General features: G+C 42.4%; 1 protein-coding gene across 1 annotated transcript in view; it reads right to left on the minus strand.

Moving 5' to 3' along the window:
- fbxw4 (F-box and WD repeat domain containing 4) overlaps positions 1–25,279 on the minus strand; it is a 42,480-nt gene that overhangs the window by 11,816 nt on the left and 5,385 nt on the right. The window contains exons 5-6 of the mRNA XM_086260062.1: positions 24,544–24,629; positions 8,223–8,288 (exon numbers count right to left, since the gene is read on the minus strand). Coding sequence (XP_086116188.1) covers positions 8,223–8,288; positions 24,544–24,629 — 152 coding nt within the window. The remainder of the gene's footprint in view (positions 1–8,222; positions 8,289–24,543; positions 24,630–25,279) is intronic.

The following is a 25,279-nucleotide window of genomic DNA, read 5'->3' on the forward strand; positions in this document are numbered from 1 at the left end:
GAGAAAGAAGATTATGAGTGTATATGTGAGGGTAAAAATTTGAAACACAGGGGCATAAGAGGGAATTCAAACTATTCTACCATAGTGAAGATAGGAAGAGGAATAGAATATATGAAAAGTGTTGTGCAGATGAAGAGGATGTTGAGTTTGAAGCTGGGAATCAACGGACTAATACTGAATGTTGTCAATTTAATGTTAGAAGTGAAAGAGTTATTCTGGAGTAAGTTGGATGAAGTGGTAGAAAGCGTGCCCAGATAAGAGGTGACGAGAATGGACTTCAGTGGAGGTGACGGGAAGAGAAGGGAGGAATAAAGCAGTAGAGGAACATGCCGTGGACTATCTTTAGACGCTGCAACCCAACATGTGGTGTCAGGGGAGAATGTTGCTAGGCAGTGTTAGATGGTTGGATGGAGGGTGACTAAAAGTCAAGAAAAAGAAGCAAGACCCAAAGATTACTTTGTGGAAGTTTAAGAAGAAAGAATGTTGGTACTTTCAGCTGCTCCCATATTTCCTGAGCAATCACTCAGGATCATGTCTGAATCATGTTTTGATTTAGCACAGCTTTAATAATAATAATAATAATAATAATAATAATAATAATAATAATAATAATAATAATAATAATAATAATAATAATGGATACTTTATTGATCCCCATGGGGAAATTACTTGTTTTTCTCTGCATTTGACCCATTCACTCTGTGAAGCAGTGGGCAGCCCACTAAGCAGGCGCCCGGGGAGCAGTGTGTAGGGACGGTACCTTGCTCAGGGGTACCTCAGGGTAGCCGTTAAGTGGATTCGAACCGCCGACCTTCCGATCATGGGGTGACCACTTTACCTACTGAGCTATCCCTGCCCCAAATGCCGAAAGCCCTTCCTGATTTAACCCTCCCCATTTATCCAGGCATGGGACCAGCACTGGGACTAACTGGTAAATGGACTGGTTCTTATATAGCACTTTTCTACACTACTGGAGTAAGCGCTTTATACGACTTGCCTCTTTCACCCATTCATACAAGCACCTCTTTTCCTATGCCTATGTGCTTTTCTATCTAACATTCACACTGCAGTTAATGTATTGTAGATCAACCATGGATTCAGTATCTTGCCCAACAGCCAAGCTTCCAACCTACAGATAAGTAGATGACCAGCTTGTGACCACCTGAGGCTGGGTTAGTGGCTCTTACTCTTGAACTAATGGTCTTTTGTATTGGTGCAACGGATCACGGTTGATCCGTAATCCGAACCGATCCCACTCCACGGTTCGGCACGCACAAAGATTCGAAAAAGAAGGAAAAAAAGTATGCGTGGTGAGTCTGTCAAGTGATAGTTATGGCCAGCGCTAGCGGTCCAAGTGCAGGAGCAGAGGAGTTTGCTGCCCAGTCCGACCGGGCTAAAGCTATTACAGAAGCTGTTGGGGTGTTTAGCTGCAGACGGGAGGCCGTATTCTGTTGTGCAAAACAAGGGGTTTAAACTACGATGAACGTGCTTCAGCCACGCTACGATATCTCGTTTGCGCGTCCACTTTAGTGGCAAGATCGTTCCAAGCATGTCTGAGCAGCAAAGGATTTAAGTTGTGGCTGAACTGTCCCAGGCATCTTCTGTTGCCCCAGCTACAAATGGGTGGAGCTCCAGGGCAACGGAAAGCTTCGTGACCGTGACAGCTCATTATGTCGCAGCGGAGTGCGATATAATGAGCCTTGAGGCGACTGTTGTTGTGATTTGGTGCTGTGTAAATAAAACTGAATTGAATTGAGTGGTAGATACAAAGACTGTACTGCCCTATATTGAACCATAATTTTTTTTAATAATTGAGTCTTGAGTTGAATGTTTTTAACAGGCAAAAAATACTTCAATAAGTGAAGTAGTAAATGTTACATTTTTTTGTCTTTTTTCCTTTTTTGCTGATCGGAAGATTGATCCGATCCAAACCGTGAGAGTTTTGATCCGTTGCACCACGAGTCTTTTGCATGTAGAGTAAATGTGCTAACATCACAGCATGGAGCCAAATGACTGGGATTTTACTGTCAAGGTATCAAACAGAGTTTCACAGCAACCTCGTGTTCTCTGAGGTAACTTTAATGTTCTCTGTTTTGTGGTTAACAGAATCTGCGTTTGAAGACAGAAAGTTAAAAGCTCTGATAAAATATCAGAAGGTGAGTGTAACGCATTCTGCCACAAATCTTTGTAAGGGCAGACTACACGAGCAGGTGCTTGAGTTTCCATACCTGTGGGACTAAAAACACCTGGATTCAGAGATTAAGAGGTGTGGACTGATACCTTGTCCCTCCAGTGTCTCTCTGAGCGTGGGGGCAGCGAGACAGCTAAATTATCAGAATGAGCGACTGAAAAATAAAGTTTGTGTTTCCGAGCAGATGTAGTGTGTCCCTGCAGTCTACCTCGGTGCACCACGCTCTTATGATCACAGCTCCATTCCACTTGCTCCTCAGCTCTTGATTACTGAAGAATAACTTGCACTCAGCAGGACGGATTATTAGAGAATAACTGTCTCATTGTTGCCATTTAATACCCTCCATGACCGTGACTGTGTGCGACTCTCGCATGTTTGATACCTGTCTCGTAGCAACCATTTAAAGGAGACTGCCGGCCATAGCAACCGAGCAGCCCTACGCCTCAGCTAATGTCCCCCTCCCTAAACCTGGAGCTCTATCCATAGCCTTGGGATGGTAATCCCCTAGCCTTACCTCAGGGAACCTTTTTATTGGGCCAGGGCTTTCCCTACAGGGTGCCTTATTGGGTGAGAGCTTTCTCATTGCTCGGGTCTCATGACTAAGAGTTTGTGTCTCTGTGAGGTGGTTGTGAGGTAGTGACCCCTCATTTTCCCCTTACCACCAAAACCAAGGAGCTTAGCATATGCCACAAAAGGAAACTCATTTAAGCCAAAGGGATACAAGCCTGTCTATTCATAACTAAATAATGATGTCTCCATCACAGCACTACCACTAACTAAAAAGAGATCAACAATTCATAACCCCAGCTATTGAAATCCTGTTGACACGATGTTATTCCTAAAAACGAGCTAATAAAACAAAGCATCCAAATGTGAGAGGAAAAGAAAAACAACTTTCATCAAAGAGCTGATATTTGTGCAGCGATCTTAAAGGCAGTAACAGCACCATGAAATGAACTGAAGCACAGCAAGAAACAGCAGGAAATCTCAAACTGGCAGGCCACTGGCTTTTACTGGTGTGTGTTCACAGAACAGAGGCAGAACCATGCAATCTGTCAAAATCTGCTCTCATGTGACCAGCAGAATCTTCTGTTATTACTTACCAAGATCTCAATAACCTAAACTGTTATACAGATGCCACCAAAGAAACCGAGACATATCCACACACATCCCTGAAAAAGAAAAGACAGATGTGCGCTAAACTTATCGCACCAACCACGGCTTCTGCTCAGCCGTCTCCGATTTGTGTAACGTTTATAATGATTGCTGTGAAATGTAACTTCATATATCAAATACTTTTCAAGATCATTAAAAGAGGTCGGTCAACCCACTTATAGGCTGGAGGATTTAACATGAACAGAATATTAAAGACAAAAGCTTGAACTTTGTCACCATTAAATGATTCAGAATCGGTCATTTGCCACAGATACGTCCACAATAGTGTCGGTAAGTTAAAACATGAAACAAAACCCTGCAAAGTCCCAAACAAGCAAACTGCAAAATCACTAAATAGTGGTGATTTCTGAAATTCACAATGCTGTAAAATAAAGCACGTAGAAAACTTTCTAACATGAAATTAGCCACAAAAATCAGGAAAGAGCCATTTTCATTCAGCGTTCATGTTGAACTGAAAGTCTGTCCTGAGTGGAAGGAAATTCTGGAGTTTCCAGATCATACGCTAATGATAACCGAGGAAATCATTTTGTTAAATAAGTGAATATTTTTTATTTTCTAGACCTACTATTTTGAGACCTATTGACCTGGAAGACTTAAAATATACTGAGAGGCAAAACGTGCATATAGTTAACAGAACTTTCTACTGATATTTTTGTTTTTGTGATACTTTTGTTTGCTCGATCCAGCATTAAAGTTGAACGAAAATCACATTTTGTTCATTTTGTTACTAACAAATTCTAGTTGTAAAATATTCGGGCTAGTTTTGAATTATTGTGAAATCCGGTTGTTCAGTCTGACATCACTAGCCGTCTGGGTCTAAACTCCGCTGCAGGTCCATATATCAAACGATCACTGTGGCATTACTGAGAGTTGAAAAACTGTCTAAAGTCTTTCATCTTTAATAAAATGATCAGCGTTCTGCTCTACCAGGTGTAACAACTGAGTTTAACATCCAGGCATCCATGAAAACGGAATTTATGACATTTAACGGAGTTAGAAGTTAGCAGGGAGTTAGCTCGCTAGCTTCTATCTAAATACAATATAGCATGTCCTGACTGCGGGGTTTTGGAAACAAATTAAAACGTACAGCTCTGTTATCACTTCCAACATAAACGAAGACAGAAAACTAAACAGCAGTGACGTTTGTAGGGTTACTGAAGTTGGGCTAGCTGGTATATAATGATGTGCTACGTGACCGCTAGCGACACAGCTATGTTAGCATAATATAAACAAGCTAACTTTTTTTCCACTCGATAAAAGTTACCGTGAGTGTTCTCGGTGGTCAGGAACAAATGTAATCGCATGGCAGGATGCTGTAAAAGGACCAAACTTCAGCCAGGAGAACAACTGAGATAATCCATCCACAATACGAGGTTAGTCATTCATATACTGCTGCATGGGCTGGGCTGTAGTTACATCCTAAGGTTTTAGAAACTGAGCTTAAATAAATGATTAGCGGTAATAAAAGCCGAGGGAGGTCAACAGTGATCACTGACTGTTTTAGGAGCTTTTTGAGATCAAATAGAAGAAAATACAAAACATTAAACATGTTAACAACACAAAAGCCATATTAAACGCAGACTACTTTAGACCCGGAAGTAGGATTCGTCACGTCATCACTGAACAACCGGATATATTTATATACAGTTCAGAAACTGGCACTACTTGTCTTTTTTATATTGGTGTGCTCCCTAATATGCGAGTTTATGAGACAGCTTGAATACATTTGTTATTTCTTCATGTTTTACGCAGCGTGCACTAAATCTGCGCTTCCAGATTACAGACTCTGGTTTATTTTGATGGTTTGACAGACCAGTGAAAATATCAGGTTTTTTGACGTATCCATGTTCAAACATTGACCGAAAAGTGATTTTCTATATGAAAATTTCACAGCACTAAATATGTTCAAACTTTGCAGTTTTATCAGACTTGGTTGATCAGGACATGAAACTGGCTGATGCTAAAGATTCACACGTAAATGCAACTTTGTTGGAAAAATAATCCATTTCTTCAGATGAAGCGATCCGAGCTGCACTTGGGAAGTTATTTTATGAGATGGGCAGCCTGGTGCCCTGGCTGGGTGTGGGGTGGGTATGTGGGGGGGGGGGGCTACAGGCTTAGTATTTGTTATGAAGAGACTTCTGGCTGCGTGACACACAGCGTCTGTCTTGATTTAAGCCTGTCTGGCCTTATTGTAGGAGTCAGGTTGGCTTTAGTGGGCCACACACAAGCAAGCAGTGAAAGGACTTACTAATGAATTGACAATGTTGAAAAAAACACTAAGAAAGGCTGATTATCCTTCAGTATGTGGCAGCTGTAGAATAGTAGTGTGTGTATATTTGTGTGTTTTGGTGACAGGAGGGGTTGAAGGCTCCAAAACTGGATCCTGGGGATGTGCTGGGAAACAGGCCTCCTGTCAAAAGCAATCACACAGGTAGAGAAAAGGAGCCACGCTGAGGTTTTTAGCCACTAAAACAAACAGAGGGGAGCCGTGCATCCACCCAATTTACCCACACCTCTGCGCTCGCTGCTCCACAACTGCACGTCTCCTGGCAGAGTCAGCGGAGGTGGGTGTTGGGACCACATCAATGTCACATACACATGTGCGTCTGCCATTTGTATAACAGAGCTTCTGCTCCGATTCAGTCATTTCACCACGCTCCTTTCAGATTCAGGAATGTGAGGAATCCCAGCCCGACCGTTTGATTGTTAAAAGGAGCGCCTCCTTTGGGAAGGAGCCGAGGGTAACGTTGGGTGTTGGGAGCGATGGTCGGGGTGGTTTTTCTTTGATGTGTTTTTCCCCTTCTCTGTGTTTAACCATGAGTGAAGACAGTGTGAAATGTTGGGTTGCCCCTTGTGTGGGATGCACCTCTATATGGGTGATCATAAGACTTCTTTGTCCCTCTGAGATGAGAAAAAAGACAAAATCGACTTGAAGAGGGTGAGAAAGAAAAACGGTTAAACCCAAAGCAAAGCCAAAGGAAGCTTCCTTGTGGAAGCTTGTGGTTTGTTCTTCTCTAAACTGGCTGCAGCAGCTGATGTTCGGTTTGGTGTGATGGCTTTTGTTCTGATATGTACAGAGTTTGATGCTGGAGAGTGTTTGATGCACTGAAAGTATTCACAAAATTCCAGGTAAAGTGTATTTGCACATTATTTCCTCAGAAATGAGGAATTAAAAAATGCCTGCATACCCGTGTTTAGCTGTAAAATAAAGAAATTTACATGAGATAAATAAATAACACAGAAACCGTCTTGATGCCTGCAAAATCATCCAGGTGAGCAAATCCCAAAAAGTTGTTTCTGTTTATCTGGATGTAGTTTACAGTCAGTCCAGATGAACAGAGACTGAGATCGCTCGGCTAACCTTTATCCAAAATTTGAATAAAAGGACTTAACATCCAGTCGTTTATGGCTAAAGTGATAAAGAGTGTTAAAACAGTTTATTTATATGTGATTTTACTAACAGTTAATCATGCTTTATATTGCATTTCTATTTTTTGTGCCGTGTTGGAACCTCCAAGGATTTGACGGTTTCCTGTTGGAGTATAACTTCAAACGATTTGGCTCCTTTCTATTGGCTTACACCGACATGGATTAGTTATTATTATAGAACTATAGAAAAACTGAAAATATATAATAAAAAATATAGATAATAAATGATGTGGTTTTGCCTCTTACATCTCATGTATGCGCGGATTAAACGTGTAACCTGGTATTTAAAAGTAAAAAGGTGTCAGAAAAATAAATACTCGAGTACCTGAAAAATCCTACTTAAGTACAGTAACAAAGTATTTCCCTGTAGTGTGATCCTGATGCTGGCAAGGTCACCGAGCGTGTAGAGCACTGCCACTTCTGACACTCGTGTCTTCTTCGCACGGTCGAGTTCACTGATAATATTTGTTCAGAAAATGTTGCTGTCAGTGTTTCTCAGCTGCTCTCCCTCTCAAAGGCTGCAGAAGGTTGTCAGGTGTGAGGAGTGAACGTCCATCCACGTGGACTAAGCTCTGAAGGCTGGATGCTCTGCTCTTCACTACTTAGACTTCCATCCTCTGCGCTTGGTCCGGCCTGATGTCAGCTCCTTCTGTCATATTTGAAATTATTTAGAGGTTTTTTCTAAGGTCCAAACATTTTGGGAAACAGGGCTGCTGCCATAACATTTCAATATCATTCAAATATATAAATGCTGTTCAAGGGCCATCTCTCTTTAAATAATCAAATTCATTTCATGTCAGGGTAGTGTTTCCTGTTCAGCCGGGAGAAAAACCCAACAGCACAACAACAGCCTCCGGTCGTCGTGCGCCGTCAGTCTGTTCTCACTGGCTCAATGACAGGAGCTTCAGGTCCTCACTTTGGACTGACAAAGACTTGCTCCATGGAGTTTTCAAGCTGATGCAGATTTGTTAGTAAGATGGAAAATCAACAAAAGTCGAAATAGGCAGAGATCCGGTGAATTAAGACTGTTGAGGAGTTTTGATTCCAGCTCATCACACATGCTGAATCTTTGCTTCGAGTCTCACAATAACATAAAACATGCTCATTGTTCTCGTTTCAGGACTGTGTAACCTTTCACAGGAACACATGACGATTTAGAAGACTGAACTTGTGCGTGTTGTATATTGTGTTGTACAGAAACACCGTACACAGCTCATCGCGTTGCACTTCTGTCATGTGGATTACAGCCAAAGCTGCCGCTGCTCATTATCAAAAAGTTTCTAGCTGAGCTAATAATTATTGAAACATTTACATGACAAAAAACAAAGCAGGGTGTATGGAAGCATGTGTTGTGTGACTAACAATACTTTAACGATATGTTGCTCAACACAACGTTGTTATAGCGAGGAGCTTCCTGACTCACCGTTCAACATCCCAGATGCAGAGAGGGGAGAAGTTCTCGCAGCATGCAGTGCCTGTGACGAAGGAGCTGCACACAGAGAGGCAGAACATGTCCTTAAACAAGGTGAACAAACATGTACTGACACAAGAAAACAAGGTAGGAATCTACCCAAAATGATTGATTTAATTTTTACTTTTCATTTTTATCAGCTGGCTTATTGTCCTATATGGAAAAATATATTAAAAACAATTGCAGTGGATGAAAATGACCCTTATGTCCACATATGTAAAAGGAAGCGGTCATTCCAACGTTTCCTGTTTAACCAGCGTACTTTCCAAAATGCACAGAAGACATTTTATAAATGATGCTGAGATCTGGAAATCTTATTATTTCAAATCATTATTCTTTTTTAGATTTGCTTCCCTGTGGCTTCATCTGAACATCCAGATGAACAGACACAGTTTGAAACAGTGGATCCAGCACGAATCAGAAAGGGACAAGTATGAGGAGCCGGCAGGATTTAGCTGCTGGGCTCAAGATGCTCTAAAAGTGCATAAAGAGATTATCCCAGAACACCCAGAACATATTGCAAAGTAGCAAAAGATACACAAAAACTCCCTTTTAAAAACATTTGAAGTGTTTACTTTGAGTGAAATTAAAAGTGATTTAATACAGTTTGACAGTTTGTGCTAGCTCTGCTGTCTCAGAGTCAGAAGACTGTCTATAGTCTCCTTTCTCTGTGGGAGCACATGTGAGTGCACAGCATAGAAAGTGTTTCTGAAAAAGACAGTTTTGCACTGCTAAAGGAACAAAACTGTGAGCGCAGGTTCGAGACTGCTGTCTGTACAGAGCACCAGCGGCAGCACCTTAGAGGATTCATCGAGGCCCACTTTGCACTTGATTTCTTGACCTCATTTAGCAATTGTTATAAAAATGTTCTCTCATCACATAAAAGGTTCATTTTGAATAAGAATGTTTGTCTCTGGGGCCAGCGTAGCACAGCTGCATGCATACAGTACGTGTAGACAGCACATGCAGGGTTTGTCTGACCAGAATGGAGAGAAATGGGGAGTCTGGTAGGAAAATGTTCATTATCACAAATAACCAGATTCTCTTCTGGTCTTACATTCAGCACATGTTGTTTCCCAGCAGAATAAAAGACAAGAAAAGACCGCTCGAGCCTTTGACTCAAGAGGCAGGTTGGAATTAGCAGCCTCGGTATGCACAGTGAATGTCACGCATGTGGGGAGGTTAGGGAGAGGAAAAGGTGAGGGGAGGAGCACTGTGGGAGAAGGCTGACTAGGAGGGCTGAACTGGATGTGGAGACTCAGAGCTTAGTGCCCTCCTACAGGGTTGACAGACAGGGGGAGGACCCGCCTTTTACATGCAGAGGTAGCTACTGACAGATGCTTAGGTCAAAATAATGAGGACTCAAGTCTGTACTGCAGTAGGTGGAGATGTTATTTGGAAAACATCACACTGCATCATTTCCACAGACTTGTCAGTTACACTTGTCATGCTTTCAACCTCCCATTCAGGCACAGCTTACAGGTACGAGATTAGACAGATTCTGGCTCCACGGAGTCATGCTAACGCTGGCTAAGTCTGTGCATTTGTGAATTTGCAGCCTACGTAGAAATAAAAAGTCTCCTTCCAGCATCAGAGTTCAGATTTCTGTTCCAAGCTGACAGAAGTTGAATCTGCTCTCTTTTTGTGTATTACTGATGAAACTCACTGCATGGCATTGTTTGTTATAATTCAGAGTAAATTCCCAAGATTATTAATGTCCTAGTTTTTAATCTGTGGTAAGATAGGAAGCTCACTGCTAACTTTGAACTTCAGTGTCATCAAATTACATAAAAGCAGAACCAACTAAAACTTCAAAGCAAGATTTTGAGCAAGTGATGAGGTAGCACGGTACATGGGGAGAACTTTATCTCAAACTAGCTTTTAATAGAAGATATTTCTAGATTGAATGTATTAGATCAGGGGTGTCCAACTCCAGGCCTCGAGGGCCGCTGTCCTGCAGGTTTTAGATCTCACCCTGGGTCAGCACACCTGAATCGCACGATTAGTTCATCAGCTGTGTTGGATCAAGGACACATCTAAAGCCTGCAGGACAGGCGCCCTCGAGGCCTGGAGTTGCCCACACCTGTATTAAAGAATTGAGGGGAAACAAGAGAAAACTGAGGCGGGAACAGAAAGACACAAAGCGGGACTGGAACCCAACCAGCACCATAACCATCATCTTGTTCTTTATTACATTTTTTTTTATATGGCATATTGTTCATGCCGTATTTCTATAAAGAGTCAAGTCCATAATCTTGACAAACATTTGTAGAACAAAACCTACAAGGTTGTGTGAGATGTCGAGGATGCAGCTGTACTCCAGCCTACATGTTCCTCCTCAGGACCAGACTCTCTTATGTTGAAAGGGCCACATGCTCTGTCTGACCTTCTTCCCCTCTCCTCTGCTTGACACAGCTCAAGTTGAATCAGCATATACTTTTAGCTCCACAGACAAACAAGCTGCTTGTGAACAGTAATGGCACTGTGGTGGAATCACATGCACTGGCTTGACTGAGCATTTATCATCCTGGAGGCTGTGCTGCCAAACCTAACAGGACTTGGCCTTACAAAGGCCTTGCAGCGGTGCAAAGCGTACCAAGCAGAGCTGCGACTGAGCCATGCTGTTGGCGTGTATGTACTTTGAACTGGAGCAACGAAGAACGTGCATGTTTGCAGGAAAACACACGCTCAGTAATGCGGGCAGCTGTCAGCCCCGTCACATAGCACAGACCTTTGGCAGGTTCCCAGTAATTAGTGTTGGGTAAACTCATTTATGACCCAGATGGGTCTGGGACCAGTAGGCACAGTGGGTGACCTCTGACCTTCCTGACACAGGATACAATAGGGTTATAGTCACACTTGCTATCTGGACCCTATTACTCTCCATTACTCACATTACTCACCCCTGACTTGGCTGTATCACAGCAAGAGGAGAGGAGGGGGACACCACCTACACAAAGAATGACTCCTTCTTATTTCTTCTGCTTCCTAAGCCAACTGAATCACCAACCAGATCTGATCTGGAGTCAGAACAATGGACTGATATTATAGCTGTTAAGGTCAAAGCCTCTATCGTGCCTAATTTTACCTAAACACATGCAAACAAACACGCAGCCACATCTCTGACCAGACTCCTTCTCTTCTGCTCAGTCAGTGGCTCCCCATCACATCACCTCTCATTAGCAACACCCTGGCCAACCTCAACAGCTGGCTGTATCATCTGAAGGCCCATGTGTGTTCAGTGGGAACCAGTCATATCAGCAGGTCAAAAAGAAACAACAATTTTTCATCTCTCCAAACACACATTCATACACACTGATACAAAAACACAGGCAGCACCAGACACAGACACTTAAAATGGTCTCATCAGTGACAGGATCATGATTGATCCCTGATGGAATCGTGACCGACGGTCGACCGTAAGGATATCCCCCACCTGCGACGTGGATGATGCAACCACGAGTGGTAACACCGCTAAGCGGCATTTAGAAAAACCAGTGGTAATGTAAAATGTAACCACCAGGGGGAGCAGTACTTGTATTTCATTGCACTGCTAACGTTCTTATATAAAACGCAAAATCGAAATGTAAACACACTCGGATTGTGCAACAATATATGTGTGTGTGTGTATTTCTGCCACGAATATGTGGCGCTCTGTTGATCTCTGATGATTAATCAGGTCAGTGAAACGCTGCTGTACAAGTCTCATTTGGCACTGTGCTTAAAACTACTGATGCTTCTCACCATTTCCACTGTCCAAATAAATTAGCAGCCATAGCGGTGATGATGACAGTCTTGCTCAGGTTTTCTGCTGCTAATCTTAGTATGTCACCTTTGCTGTTTAATTTATGCATGTATGTTACTAAAACTGGTGTTAATACTTAAAAATGTGCAGAAGTAATTTGTACTTGATGACATAATCTGAGGCAGCACGGTGACGCGGTGGTTAGCACTGTTGCCTCACAGCAAGAAGGTTGCTTTCCATGTGCAGCGCACGAGCTGCATTCATGTGAACTCCGACGTCACAACATCGGCCTTTTTTTATCTTGGGGTAACTGTGAGAGCATGTCCTCTGCTGCTTTCAACAGGAACAACACAAGCTGAATATCATGTAGGAAAACCTTAAATTCATGGAGTTCACATAGTAGTTTTCTACTGTCCCAATTTTGTGAAAGCACCAAGAGGTAGCTTCATTTTTTATCACATTTTCAAAGACCGAGCCCATAAAACGCAGCCCAAACAGCTGATCAGAGTCACATCTATCCAGTTCACACGGTTGGAACGAACTTTATTGGAAAAATGATGAGTGATGATAGGGTGTGTTTAAACCATCTTCTTGAGATGTTGTCTTCGGAGCTTGTGTCTGACATCCCCTACTACGTGGACTGGCTGGCAGAACATTTGACATGGGTGTTTTTCACATACGCATCTGCTGCTCAACCCACAAATGCATTTTCCTTACAAATGTGGGCAAATGAGGGAAAAAGTCTCTATCCAGTTCATTACATGCAATCACAATCATGGAGGAGACTGCTGCCATGATAGATGTCCACAGAATTCATAGTGTTTTAAGTTTAGTGTCAAGTTTCTGCAGTCTGTGATTATTTATAATGTATTTCTGCCCACAGTGCCAAAACTACTCCAAAACAGTGTGTTGACTGTGGTTGATTAGCAAGCCCTGATTGACCTGAATTCTAGAGCGGGTGTAGTTAAGAGGAAGGCCAGTATGTAAATATCGTTGAAGACAAAATGATTAGCCATCCCATTATTGTTATGATGTTTATTTTCTACACATACCGTATTTCCCGGACTACAAAGCGCACCTGAATATTAGCCGCACAAGCTAAAATCAGGGGAAAATCCTGTTTTGTACATACATTAGCCGCACCTGACTAAAAGCCGCAGGTGTTTCAATGTTGACTTATCATATGTAAGAGAATATGCACAAAGGGAATTGTCAGGAAAGAGATGGCTGTTTGGAGACACACCCCTTTTATTAATATTTTGAAAAACAAGTTATGGGTACATATTTGCACATGTGCTGTGCTTCATAAACGAGTAACTAATGTAGTACATAACAATAACCTACAGCACACCAGAAAAATAGATTCGGACTACCTTTTAGGCTCAGGTGCAGTGACACGGCTTTAACAAGAAGAAAAGTCAGTCATTCACCACCATCTTCCTGCGCACTAAAACCACCAAAGTCCTCTTCTCCAGTGTCGGATACGAACAGGCTCAGGATGGCTTCGTCATCCACTCTCAGCTTCTCTCCTTCGTTGTCACTTTCAAAACCAAACAAATCCTCGTTGTCAGTGTCAGAGTCGAACACCCTCTGAAGGGCCGTGGCGGTGTCCTCCTCTCCATCATGCAGCAGTCCAGCCCTTCAAATCCGTTGGTGATCGTGGATGTTTTCGCACTTTTCCACGCTGTCAGAATCCACCGGTGGAGTTGAGCATAACTTGCTTTTCGCAAGTTTATCGCCGCTCGTCATCCACGCCTCCCGCTGAACGCGTACCGCTACTTTGAAGTTTGTTTTTCGCGCTACTTGTACGGCACTATGTTGCCTGGCGGACGGACATGTGACCAACATACCAATCTTGAACCCCGATCCTTCCGCCAGGCAACGTAGTGCCGTACAACAGCGGAACAAAAAACAAATCGTCTTACGATATCACAAAAATCACGGACAATCCATAGAAAAGCCGCACCTGACTAAAAGCCGCAGGGTTCAAAGCTTGTGCAAAAAGTAGCGGCTTATAGCCCGACAATTACGGTACTAGTTTTCTTTAGAATTAACAAATTATTTTTATTTGGACACGATAACAGAACTATTTCAGAAAAAACAAAAATGACCAGGGAGGATATTATTGGCCCCTGAAAAACTGAGCTTTTAATTGAGCCAGAGCACAGCCCATGCCAAAAATGAAAGAAATTTGTTTAGAGCATTTCCAAGTGTCTGGAGTGAGGCGTCTCATCTAGAAATGTAAAGTGAGCCAAACAGCACAGAACAAGCCTGGCAGAGGTAGAGAAAGCAAAAGATTTTAAAGACTATGGAAAAACAACAAGTGAGAGAATGACTGCCAGGACACGAGTGAAGGACTGAACCTGGTCTGTAGTCTCAATGAGGACAATCACTAGAACCCTGCACAAGAGTTCAACAGGAACTCCTCTTCTGTGGAAGACAGACAGAAGGATGTTAAGGACAACCTGGAGAAAGATTATGGACACTGGACCTTTGGTAGAAACTAGAACGTGTGCGCCACAGAGATGCTGCTTACATATGGAGAGAAAGGAGGGAGTGTACAACCCAAAGAACACTGTGTGTGGCTGTATTATGCAGGGGGGGGGGGGGGGGGGGGGGGTGTGCATCTAGAGCTGGGAATCTCATCAAGGTGGAAGAAAGAAGCAAATGTGAGATTTTAAAGGAAAACCTGAAGGAAGAGTGGGTGGTAATATGAAAGAGTATGAAAATGCTTAAATAATGAAAACTAATTGCATTTGAACTTTCTGAATTACATAAGGTTTTCATGATGACCTACCTTTTTGGAGATGCATCAGCATTTGATAAAGGCTTCTCTAAGATGCTAAAAATCGCGACGGGGGTTTCAATGTGTGAAACAAATAAGCGACAAATAAGATTCTTGCCTTTCATAGTAGCCGTCTTGACTTTTGTTCGAGTTACGGTAGGCAAGTCTTCTATAAAGAGGATTATAATAGAAACAAAAGTAAGTCAGCATTCACTCAGCCTCTCAGACCAATTACACATGAATGCAAGAAAGCAGCCCTCTTCACCACCCTGGGAAGCTGGGCTCCAGCATTTCAGCTCCAGCCTGTCACCAAGCTTCCAGCTCTCACCCCCACCCCCTGTCAGAAATAGGGCTGTTAATTTGTTGCGCTTGACCCCGGGCTTTGTGACCGACGTGTATCTAGTTTGTAAAAAGTGCTTTTATGTGGTTTCTAAATATGTCTGGGCTCAAAGGGTTATGATGCTTTTATATTGCCAGGGAGGGAAACAATGCTCAAAGGGTGCAAGTGCTGACCCCCAAACCCCCTATGCACACTCCCTCTCTTTCTTTCACTCCCAGGGTTCTCTCCCTCGCCCCCTACCCCTTTACACAACGACATGCATGGACAAACATTTGCCTGCCTACAAGCATGCACTTTTTTCTCTCACAAATAGACACTCTTATGCATGGGGACACACACACGCGCATGCCTGGACCCTGTTGTCCCATCACCACCCCCTGTGGCCCTTTTGGCTTCTGTTTGTGTCTCATGTCTGTGGGGTCAGCAGGACATTCCTCAGCTGGGGCTGCTCAGCCGGGTGGAATAGACCAGGACCTAACGCGATGTCCCACACTGGACATCAGCGTGGAAGAACTCTGCTGTATACAAACTGCGTTGGCAACAAATTTGCAACAGCAAATAGGATTAGGAGAAAAGATCATTGTGATAGATTTTCTTAAACATAACAAGGAATATTATATCACTTTGTCTTTCATTTCGGTGATCTGAGGTTATTATATTTCTCATTATTATTATATCTAACACAGACTTGTTGAACCACCAAAGAAATTACAGAGATCTGTACTTCTAACTACCACATGCTAAAATATCTCGACATTCTGGATAACTGACTTGCAGATTGTTGTGTAAGAAAATATGATTAAAAACAAAAATGAACTAATTATCATAGCTTTATGATCTCTACGATTCTTAGATTTTCAAAGCTGCCAAACTAAGAATAATAATAACACAAACGGGCAGCTTGGTAGTGTGGTGGTTAGCACTGTTGCCTCACACCAAGACACAAAGACTCTGTGTTTGCATGTTCTCCCCGTGGTTGCGTGGCTTCTCTCCGGATACTCCGGCTTCATCAAGGTTGGGTTAAATGTGAATCTAAACTGCCCAGGTGTCAATGTGAGAGCAAATGTCTCTTTGTATTTGCCCAACGTCAGGCTGGGCAGTTATCCATCAGGTATCCTGCCTGCCTATCATATCTGATCTCTAGGATTCTTAGATTTTCAAAGCTGCAAATGTAATAATAATAATAATGATGTTGAATTAAAAAAAAAAAACCCTAATGATAACAAACAACAAAACTGTGGACAGACAATCCCAAAGTGGGATTGGCCATAATACACAGCACTATATTTAGCTTCAAACCCCTCATACCAACTATCAACCGCTGGTGGACGGCTGACGAAGGCCACAGGACCTGGGCACCTTGTAATTATTGAGTAAACCATAAACTCCTGGGTATACCAAATAATTCTAGAGACAAATGTGAGCCCACCTGTCTAACAACTAAATCATGGCCAAAACTGGGTGATGCAACAGGACAATGATCCCAAGCACAGCAGCAAATCTACAACCGAATATCTAAAAAACAAACAAATCAAGATGTTGCAATGTTTAAACATAACTGAACTCTGCTTAAATTACTCTGTAACAAGATGAGAGATTGTACACTTAAGATCATTTTGCATATATAACAAGTAACTGCCAGACCATAACGCAAATATCATGTAATCCAAAAAGTCAAACATTACAAAGTACCATAGGTACCTAGCTGGGTGCAAAGATGCTACATTGTCCTTCCCTCCTGTAGGCCCACCACCCGCAGGAGGAGCTGTAGAGGTCGGGTACATTGTGCATCAAGCAGCAGTCAAGCATGGGGGCCATGTCGGTCCAATCCCAGGCTATTGAGGCTGACTACTGGGACATGGAATTTCACCTCTCTGGTGTGGAAGGAGCCCGAGCTTGTGTGTAATGTTGACAGATCCCGACTAGATATAGTTGGGCTCACCTCAATACACAGGTCGGGCTCTGGAACCAGTCTCCTGAAGAGGGGCTGGACTTTCTTCCAGTTTGGAGCTGTCCTCAATAAGAGGCAGTGAAGAGGGGTGGGTATTCTTGTATCCCTTGGTTTGCTACCTGTACATGTGGAGGCTTTGCCACTGGACAAAGGGTTGTTTCCCTGCGTCTTCGGGGAATGGGTCCTGACAATATGACTGCCTTTTGAGAGTCACTGGATGGGGTGCTTCAGGGTCCTCCATCTGATGACTCCATTGTCCTATTGGGAGACTTCAATTCACATGAGCAATGCATCAAGTGACAGAGAGTGCAGTTCTGCTATTGGACTTCTGTGCAAATAACAGTTTGTCTATAACAAACACCACTTTTTAACATAAAGATGTGCAAATGGCACCAGGACACCCTAGGTCATAGGTCAGTGGTCGATTTTGAAAACATATCAATGGATCTGTGATCATATGTTCTAAACACTCGGTTAAAAAGAGAAGCCCAGCTATCAACTGATCACTACCTCATGGTAGGTTGGATCAGGTGGTGGAGGAGGATGCTGGACGACCTGGCACATCTAAATGTATTGGGAGGGTGTGCTGGGAATGCCTGACAGAGGCCCTGATCCATGAGATGTTCAACTCCCATCTCTGGCAGAACTTTGACAGCATTTGGAGGGAGACTGGGGACATTAAGTTCTAATGGACCATGTTCCGCACCTCCATTTCTAAGGCTGCAGCAAGGAGCTATGGCTACAGTGTGGTTGGTGCCTGATACGGTGGTAGTCCTCGAGAAAGGTAGTGGACAGGTGAAAGGTGCCATGAGGCTGAAGTCCTGGTTAGCCTATGGGACTTTAAAAGCAGCTGAAGAATAGCAGCAGGCCAAGTGGAATGCAGCTCAGGTGGTAGCTGAAGCAAAAACTCAGTTGTGGAAGGAGTTTGGTGAGGCAATGGAAAAAGACTTTCAGTATGCCTCAAAGTGATTCTGGCAAATTGTCAGGCGACTTGGGGACGAGGTAGTACTCTACTCAGATGTTGGATAGTGGGGGTGGACCTGCTTAATCCTACTGACACATCTTCTGGAGAGGAAGCAGAGTCTGGGAACGAGGGGATGACTCTCCCATCACAAGGGGAGAGGTCAGTGAGGCAATTAAACAACTCCTTGGTGGCCGGAACCCTAGGGTGGATGTTCACTCCGAGTTCCTAAAGGTCCTGGATTTTATAGGGCTATAATGGTTGACACGCCTCTACAACACCACATGGAGATCTAGGGCGGAACCTCTAGACTGGCACACTGTGGTGGCGGTCCCAGAGGGAGGCCCAGAGGATGTGTTTTGACTACAGGGGGATTACACTCCTAAGCCTCCCGGGTAAGGCCTATTGAAGGGTACTGGAGAGGACAGTTAGTCGAACCTTGGAAGCAAGAGCAACAATGTGGTTGTGGTTTTTGTGCCCCAGTTCTTTATCCTTACAATGATATTTGAGGGTGCATGGGAGTTTACCCAACCAGTCTACATGTGGTTGTTTTTGAAGAAAGCATTCAACTGCGTTCCTCAGACTATCCTGTGGGGAATTGCTTTGGGAGTATAGGATGTCTGACCCATTCCTACCAGCCATTCAATCCCTGTACAACCGTTACAGGAGCATGATTGGTGGCGATATTTCGGACTCTTTTCGGTAAATGCTGGACTCAGGGGTGCCCCTTATCACCGATGCGGCTCATAGTTTTTATGGACAAAATTTCTAGCTCTACTCAGGTGGTGGAAGGCTTTTTGTAGACGATGTGTTTCTGTTGGTTTTATTAGAGGGTTGCAGTGGAATGTGAAGAGCACCTTCAAGTCACCTCCAAGTCATGGTCCTAAGCCAAGAAAAGAGTGAACTGCCTACTCTGGGTCAGGGACAGGTTACTGCCCCCCAGGGGAGTAGTTTAAGACTCTCAGGGTCTTGTTCATGTGAGTGAGGGGTGAAGGGAGCAGATGGATTGGGACCACACCTGCAATGATGCTCTTGCTTTACCAGTCCCTTCCTGTTACCTATGGTCACAAGCTCTGGATAGTGACTGAAATTATAAGATTGTGGATACAAGTGGCAGAAATTAGCTTTCTCCAAAGGGTGGCAGGCCTCTCCCTTAGATATAGGGTGAGGAGTTGAGCAATCCGACAGGTGCTCATAGTAGAACCAGATAAGCTAGAAGAAGTGGCTGGGCGTTCTTACTTAGGCTGCTTCTCCCGCGACCGAACCCCAGATAAAGGGAAGAAAATGATTGAGATATGGATATTACTGAATGTATTTTCTAATTTTTATTAATTGTATTTGATCAACTTTTATTCTTCTTATAGGCCATTTCAATTTTTATTTCCTCGTTATCAGCTTGTCAGTCATCTGTCAAAAAGTTTGATAATCTGCATGAATGTTGCTATAAAAATGAAAGTTTGATTGATACTATAGTGCATATATTCACCCAAAATATGCCCCTCCTGATGGAAACAGACATGGACTGCCATTTATATAGTGTTTTTCCAAAATCCTTCTTGCTTTGAGACAACAGTGCTAACCACTGGACTTCCACAAAAGAAAAATCTATAGACAAAACAACGATCCTTAATAACCATCAACACACTGTTTGCAGTTACAGATATACTCTGTCTACCTATTTCAATTATGCATCGCTCTAGTAATTATTAAGTATCAATTGCTTGGAAACTGTTTACAAAGTTGCCAGTTTAAGTGTAGCTCTAAAACACTACTTGCTGTAAACTCAAGACAGGAGAACACCTGTACGAGTGCAGCAGGCTTTCACGTGCCAAGTGTGTTTTTGATGGGAATGCTTGTGTGTTTGTTTCTCAGAGTGTATGTTTATCCATGGTAAGTGTGGGGGATCTGCAAGGTGTGTCGCTCTTAGGTGGAATGTCTGCTTGTAATATGTGTCTGAATGAAACTATCTGTGTGCGTCAGGAATGCAAGGTGCGTGCATGTGTGTGTGTGTGCATGCGCGTCTGTAATGAGGGGGTTTGGAACGAGCTGTGATTATTCTCGCCTCCTGCGGTGTAGGTTCTCTGGCTCTGTGGGCCCCAGAAAAAGCGCTCTGTATTTAGTGTGTGGGAACGCACATTCTGCCCCCTTATCGCTGTATTGTTGCAGCTTCGATCTTTTCTTCTCTTTTTTTAACTAATTGAATTCTTGACTCCTGAGCCACAGGAACGGCTCAGAAGAGACCAAAGAGAAAGACTTGAATTTCGAGCTTTTTCTTGTAGTTGAGTAAGGCAGAGCAGTGGGAGTGAAATTGGAGTGTCTGAGGTTGGGTGGCAGTGGTGGGCAGTAGTTAGAGAGGGCCAGTTCAGGATGGCTAGGTGGCTGCTGTGGCTTAACCCTGTACTTACTGGAGGTCAAAGGTCCTCCTTCCCTGGTGGTGGTGAGAAGTGTTGAAGAGATGGTTTACCCAACAATCATGTTCCTCTTTTTGAAACGTTCAAAGGCGCTTTTGGTCTCTGCAACATCTTTGTAGTTGTGCTTGAGGAATCCTACACAAAACAACTCAAACCCCCCCACCCGCCTGTTCTCACTTCTCTTCAGGGTAGCTGCTTTCTTCATTAGGTTCTGCCAACCCCCTCTTCTCTACATTAGTGATCAGTGTGGCATACCCTCCATGCCAAACCCCACCACATGGCCGTAAAGATTTAGTGTAAAGACATTTCTGGCTCTCTGCTTCTTGGTGGGAATTTTAAAGTTACTCTTTTTTTCTTTATATAGACATAGCAAGACTGCACACGCACACAAATGTGTAAGTGTCAGGGCCAATGAGCACTTAGAGATCATCCAAATAATTCATTATTTTACAAGTATCTCTGTCTGATCTATGAAGGGTTAGGGGTAATTTATACAACCAAAATAACCCGTTCTTGGTGCCAAATACTGATGACAACCTTTAGATGTTTTGTAGGATCCATGCCTGTACTGGAGCTGGAGCAGGAGTGAAAGCGTGTCATGCAGGAGTGGTCATAATGCTTGTTAAATGTTAAAACTACTTTAAATTTAAAAAATGTTTTATAATAACAAACAATTCTGATCCAAAACTGTAAAATGAAACATTTTCAGTTTATTAACTTATGCTGTGCTGAAATTAATTTAAATACATTTAACTGACTGTGTGAAGTGACTTCAATGAAACATTAGTAGAAATAAGTGTATTCACATTAATCACAGCTGTGCACCTAAACAGAAAGAACTGCATTAACACCAGTGTTTACCTGCTATTTCAGCTCAAGTTCAGCTCAGGTTCTGTTGACTGTAATTCATTTAAAGTCATTAATCAGAATTTTGATCATTACAAAGAGGTAACATGGATTCTTTATATATCTATTTTTATGTGCAGGGCTAATAAAAATGTAAACAAAAACAAAACATGTCATATTAATCAGCATCACTTTGGTTGAGACCAGTTACTGCAGGAAATACCTGGTCATCTATTCACCTACTAACTAACTGAAATGCCACTGCCTAGCCCCATACACACATACAGCAGTGAGAGAGAGAGCTACAATAGAAGTTGTTTATCAGTGCGTATCAGAATGGGAGAGTGACTCTGAGCACAGAATGGTTGATGGTCCCAGACGAGCATTTCAGAAACTGCACATATACTGAGATTTGGCTACATAACCATTTCTGGATTTAAAAATGGTAGAAAATAAATAAATTAAAATACATATACAGGCTAAATGATGATCTTCTAAATTTGTGAAAGATCATTTCCTCTCCAGCTTACGAGTTATCTGCTTTAAGGTGCACGTTTGAGAGTTATACCAGGCAGTCAAGTACTTCTGACGAAGCAGGAAAATTATTAACAAGATGATCGACCTCTGTTGGGGCAGCGTTCAGATAGCTGCTCTGCTCTGTGTTGGTACAGGGCATTGAAGATGATAACAGTGGGTGGATTATATTCTTAAACTTAGTTACAGCGCTTTCAGAAAGACATCTACTGTGATAAAGTCTACTCTCCTCTGCTGTGTAATCAATTATTGTAAATGTAAATGTTATTAGGAAATGATCAGACAGCAGAGGGTTTTCAGGAAACACTGTTAAATGTTCAGTTTCTATGCCATATGTTAAAACAAGATCTAGAGTGTGATTAAAGTGGTGGGTGGGTTCTTTTACATCTTGACAGAAGCCAATTGAGTCTAATAACAGATTAAATGCCATGTTGAGGCTGTCATTCTTAGCATCTACATGGATGTGGAGATCACCCGCTTCAGGACATGAAGTAATCCAGTGACAGCTGTATTTGCGTAGAGAAGTGAATCTTTCCATCACACACGATACGGCGTCACTGATTTCAAAGCAAGCAATAAGATTAGGATCCAGTTTGGCATTCAGTATGTTGCCTAAGAACATGCCAAATCCTAGCCATGTAGAAATGTTGGCCAATCAGAAGTCTAGAAGCCTGGGAGGAAAAAAGTACTTCTGAAAAGTTTGTGTGTTTTTCTGGGAAGGCGGATCATTTTGTGTTACTTTTCAAGTGCCTTCATCATTTCAAATGTTAATTACCAAAAACAGTATTTTGGTTGGTGTCGACAACAAAATGCATACAGCACACATACATTTACTTTAAAAGAATAAATGTATTCAAAACCGATGACGACGTTGGTGTCGGGAGTGTGAGAGCGTCTGTGTTGAATGTAGAAGCCATGTCCACAGTTCTGACAGCTGTAGACAGTTTTTTGGACTACAAGCCACATTTATTGATACATTATTATTCTATACACTTTAAGCACCTCATCAATTACTTACTTTACTATGGAAGGAAGCTTGAAAACCTGCATGAATAGGTACTGGGAGATAATGGAGACTACACGACAAAGCTGACCAGTACACCATCATGCTGCCCACCCTGGGAGACACTTTCCTGATGAGTTCATGGTTTCAGTGATCATTTTCATAGTCTTTTATTAACTATGGCCTCAGCTACAGTCAAATAAATGGGAAATGTTCTTGAGAAATAGTCTACTCTGAAGGTCTGTCTCACTTTTCCTTTCACTGCTTTTTCACACATTCTCAGTTCGGTTCTTGCATCGGAGCATTTCCAGAGAAAAACGGTCAGAGGACATTTTTTCCTTCTGTAAGCTGTAATTGAATTATTCCATATATGAACCAGTGCTGTGTCTACAACTAAAGAACCTATTTTAAACTGTGTTTGTACACAGATGTTAATAGCAAAACAACATTTGGTTTCTTTAGCTGAATCTATGAAAAACAGATAATTCAGTTTAAGGGGCACAAAAGTGCATTTCTGCACCGACCACAGACATGACAAATTCTGGGCATTTCCTGACGTGGTTTACAGCGTGTCTTTAAAAAAATTGAGGAAACTTAAAACTTTGAGGACAAAGAACAAGTGGCACGCCTTATAAACCATGTCCGGCAGATGAAGCGTCTCTGTGGACGGACAATCACCTGCCTCTCAGACCAGCAGGTGATGAAGTGGATACTGTTACAAACGTCTGCATCTGTCTGTGCAGTCAGCAGAGCTGTGAGTGTGTGTAAGTCTGTGTTATTAGGTTTCTGAGCCAAAACATGGTTGAGAAATCAAAGGCACTTCTAAAGCGCCGCCACAAAGAATCTGCTTCTGCTGTTTCACGCACAGTCTGTGACCAGCCAACGTCTGAAAATCAGCAGAAATCTGCCAGCTGCTTTATTACAAACTAGGTTTAAATGAAATATACCTAAAAATGATGCAAATGTAGGCATGACAGAAATTAGTTTGCATTGAATGTAACAAAAGAAGAAACAAGCCGGGCCACAGTGTTAATGCTGCTGTTAACATCCATATTTGTTCACACTTATCCTTTTTTATTGGTATTTATTTTACTTTATTAGCTTTTATTTAACACATTTAACCTTTTTTCGTGGAATCCTTTTTGTATCGCCCAGATTTCCTACAACAAAATTAAGATGAGCTGCAGTCAAAGGTTTTTAGTCTGGTGATTCCTGTTATTCGCTGTGTAGCACCGTGCTACTGAGCCACTGCACATGGCTGGAATGAAACTAAAACCACTGAACCGTGATGATGTTCCTGCGCCACATGTAGGTATAACATGGCACTGACACCTGCATGACTCATGGTTCCTCACTGTTTACTTATCATTAGTTTCTTTCTTTCATGTCTTTCTTTTAGCACCACTGTGGGTCAGTGTTCCAGTTATGTGCTCTTGTAAAAATTATGACTGAACAATGGCAACAAAGAGTTAAAATTAGTTGCCAATGCTGCATTCACACATTCAACTTATTAACGTCACTTTTATGCATAAACGATGCAGGAAAGCTGCTCCTCTTTAACAAGGGCTGAAAAACTGGGTTCTTAGAGCTGCAACAGCCCCCAGGTCCTGGTGAGGTGCCAGCACGTCCAGCAGCTACTATGAAAAAGTGCTTTAAATAACGATAAGAGAAAACACAAGTGAGTGGGTGATGCTTACCTCAGTGTGGGATTAATAGCCACGGACCACACTCTGTCACACATGGGAATTGTATCTCTGGGAGCGGTGGAAGTCAAACTCCAAATCTAAAGAAAAAAACCTTATTAGATCATCTATGTATTACATGACAAATTAAATTACATGACATTATTATTGTAATACCAATAACTGAACACATGATGATTTAGATATAGAGTGAAATGTAGCATTTGTTTAGTTAAAATATGAGTAAATGTTTCGTTAACTTCAGTCTTATAAACATGGAGCGGACAGCCTCTGTGTACAGGTCAGGATGCTCTGTGTTTCATGTGAGCAGTGGGGGCGGGGACACAGCAAGGACAGGACGGATATCAGAAAAGTCAGAGAATTAACTTTTGTCTACCTTCATGTGTTCGGTACGCAAACAGGGAGCGTGTTACTTTATAATGGGACATAAATCTGGTGAAGTTCTTCTGTAATGCTTATCAATGATTATTCTACTACATCCACAATTTCATGAGCTGTGCACCACAATCATCCAGATTAAAACAAAGATTACAAGTATTTCATTTTGAATATACAGCATATGAAAGCTTTCCTGTTGAATTCAACTATATTAAAAAGCTTTTTTGCAGATTTCCATCCAGCTGTATCCTCTGTGTTTGAACATGCTTGCCAGTGATTTCACTGTTATGTGTAAAAACTACAGTTATGTCCTTAAATATTTGGACAACTTTTTCCTCATTTCGTCCTGTAC

The sequence above is a fragment of the Aulonocara sp. 'chitande type north' Nkhata Bay genome, linkage group LG13 (genome assembly GCF_057382095.1).
Source record: "Aulonocara sp. 'chitande type north' Nkhata Bay isolate Kocher_YH1m ecotype deep benthic linkage group LG13, A_spYH_male_GT1.1, whole genome shotgun sequence".
Lineage (NCBI taxonomy): Eukaryota > Metazoa > Chordata > Actinopteri > Cichliformes > Cichlidae > Aulonocara > Aulonocara sp. 'chitande type north' Nkhata Bay.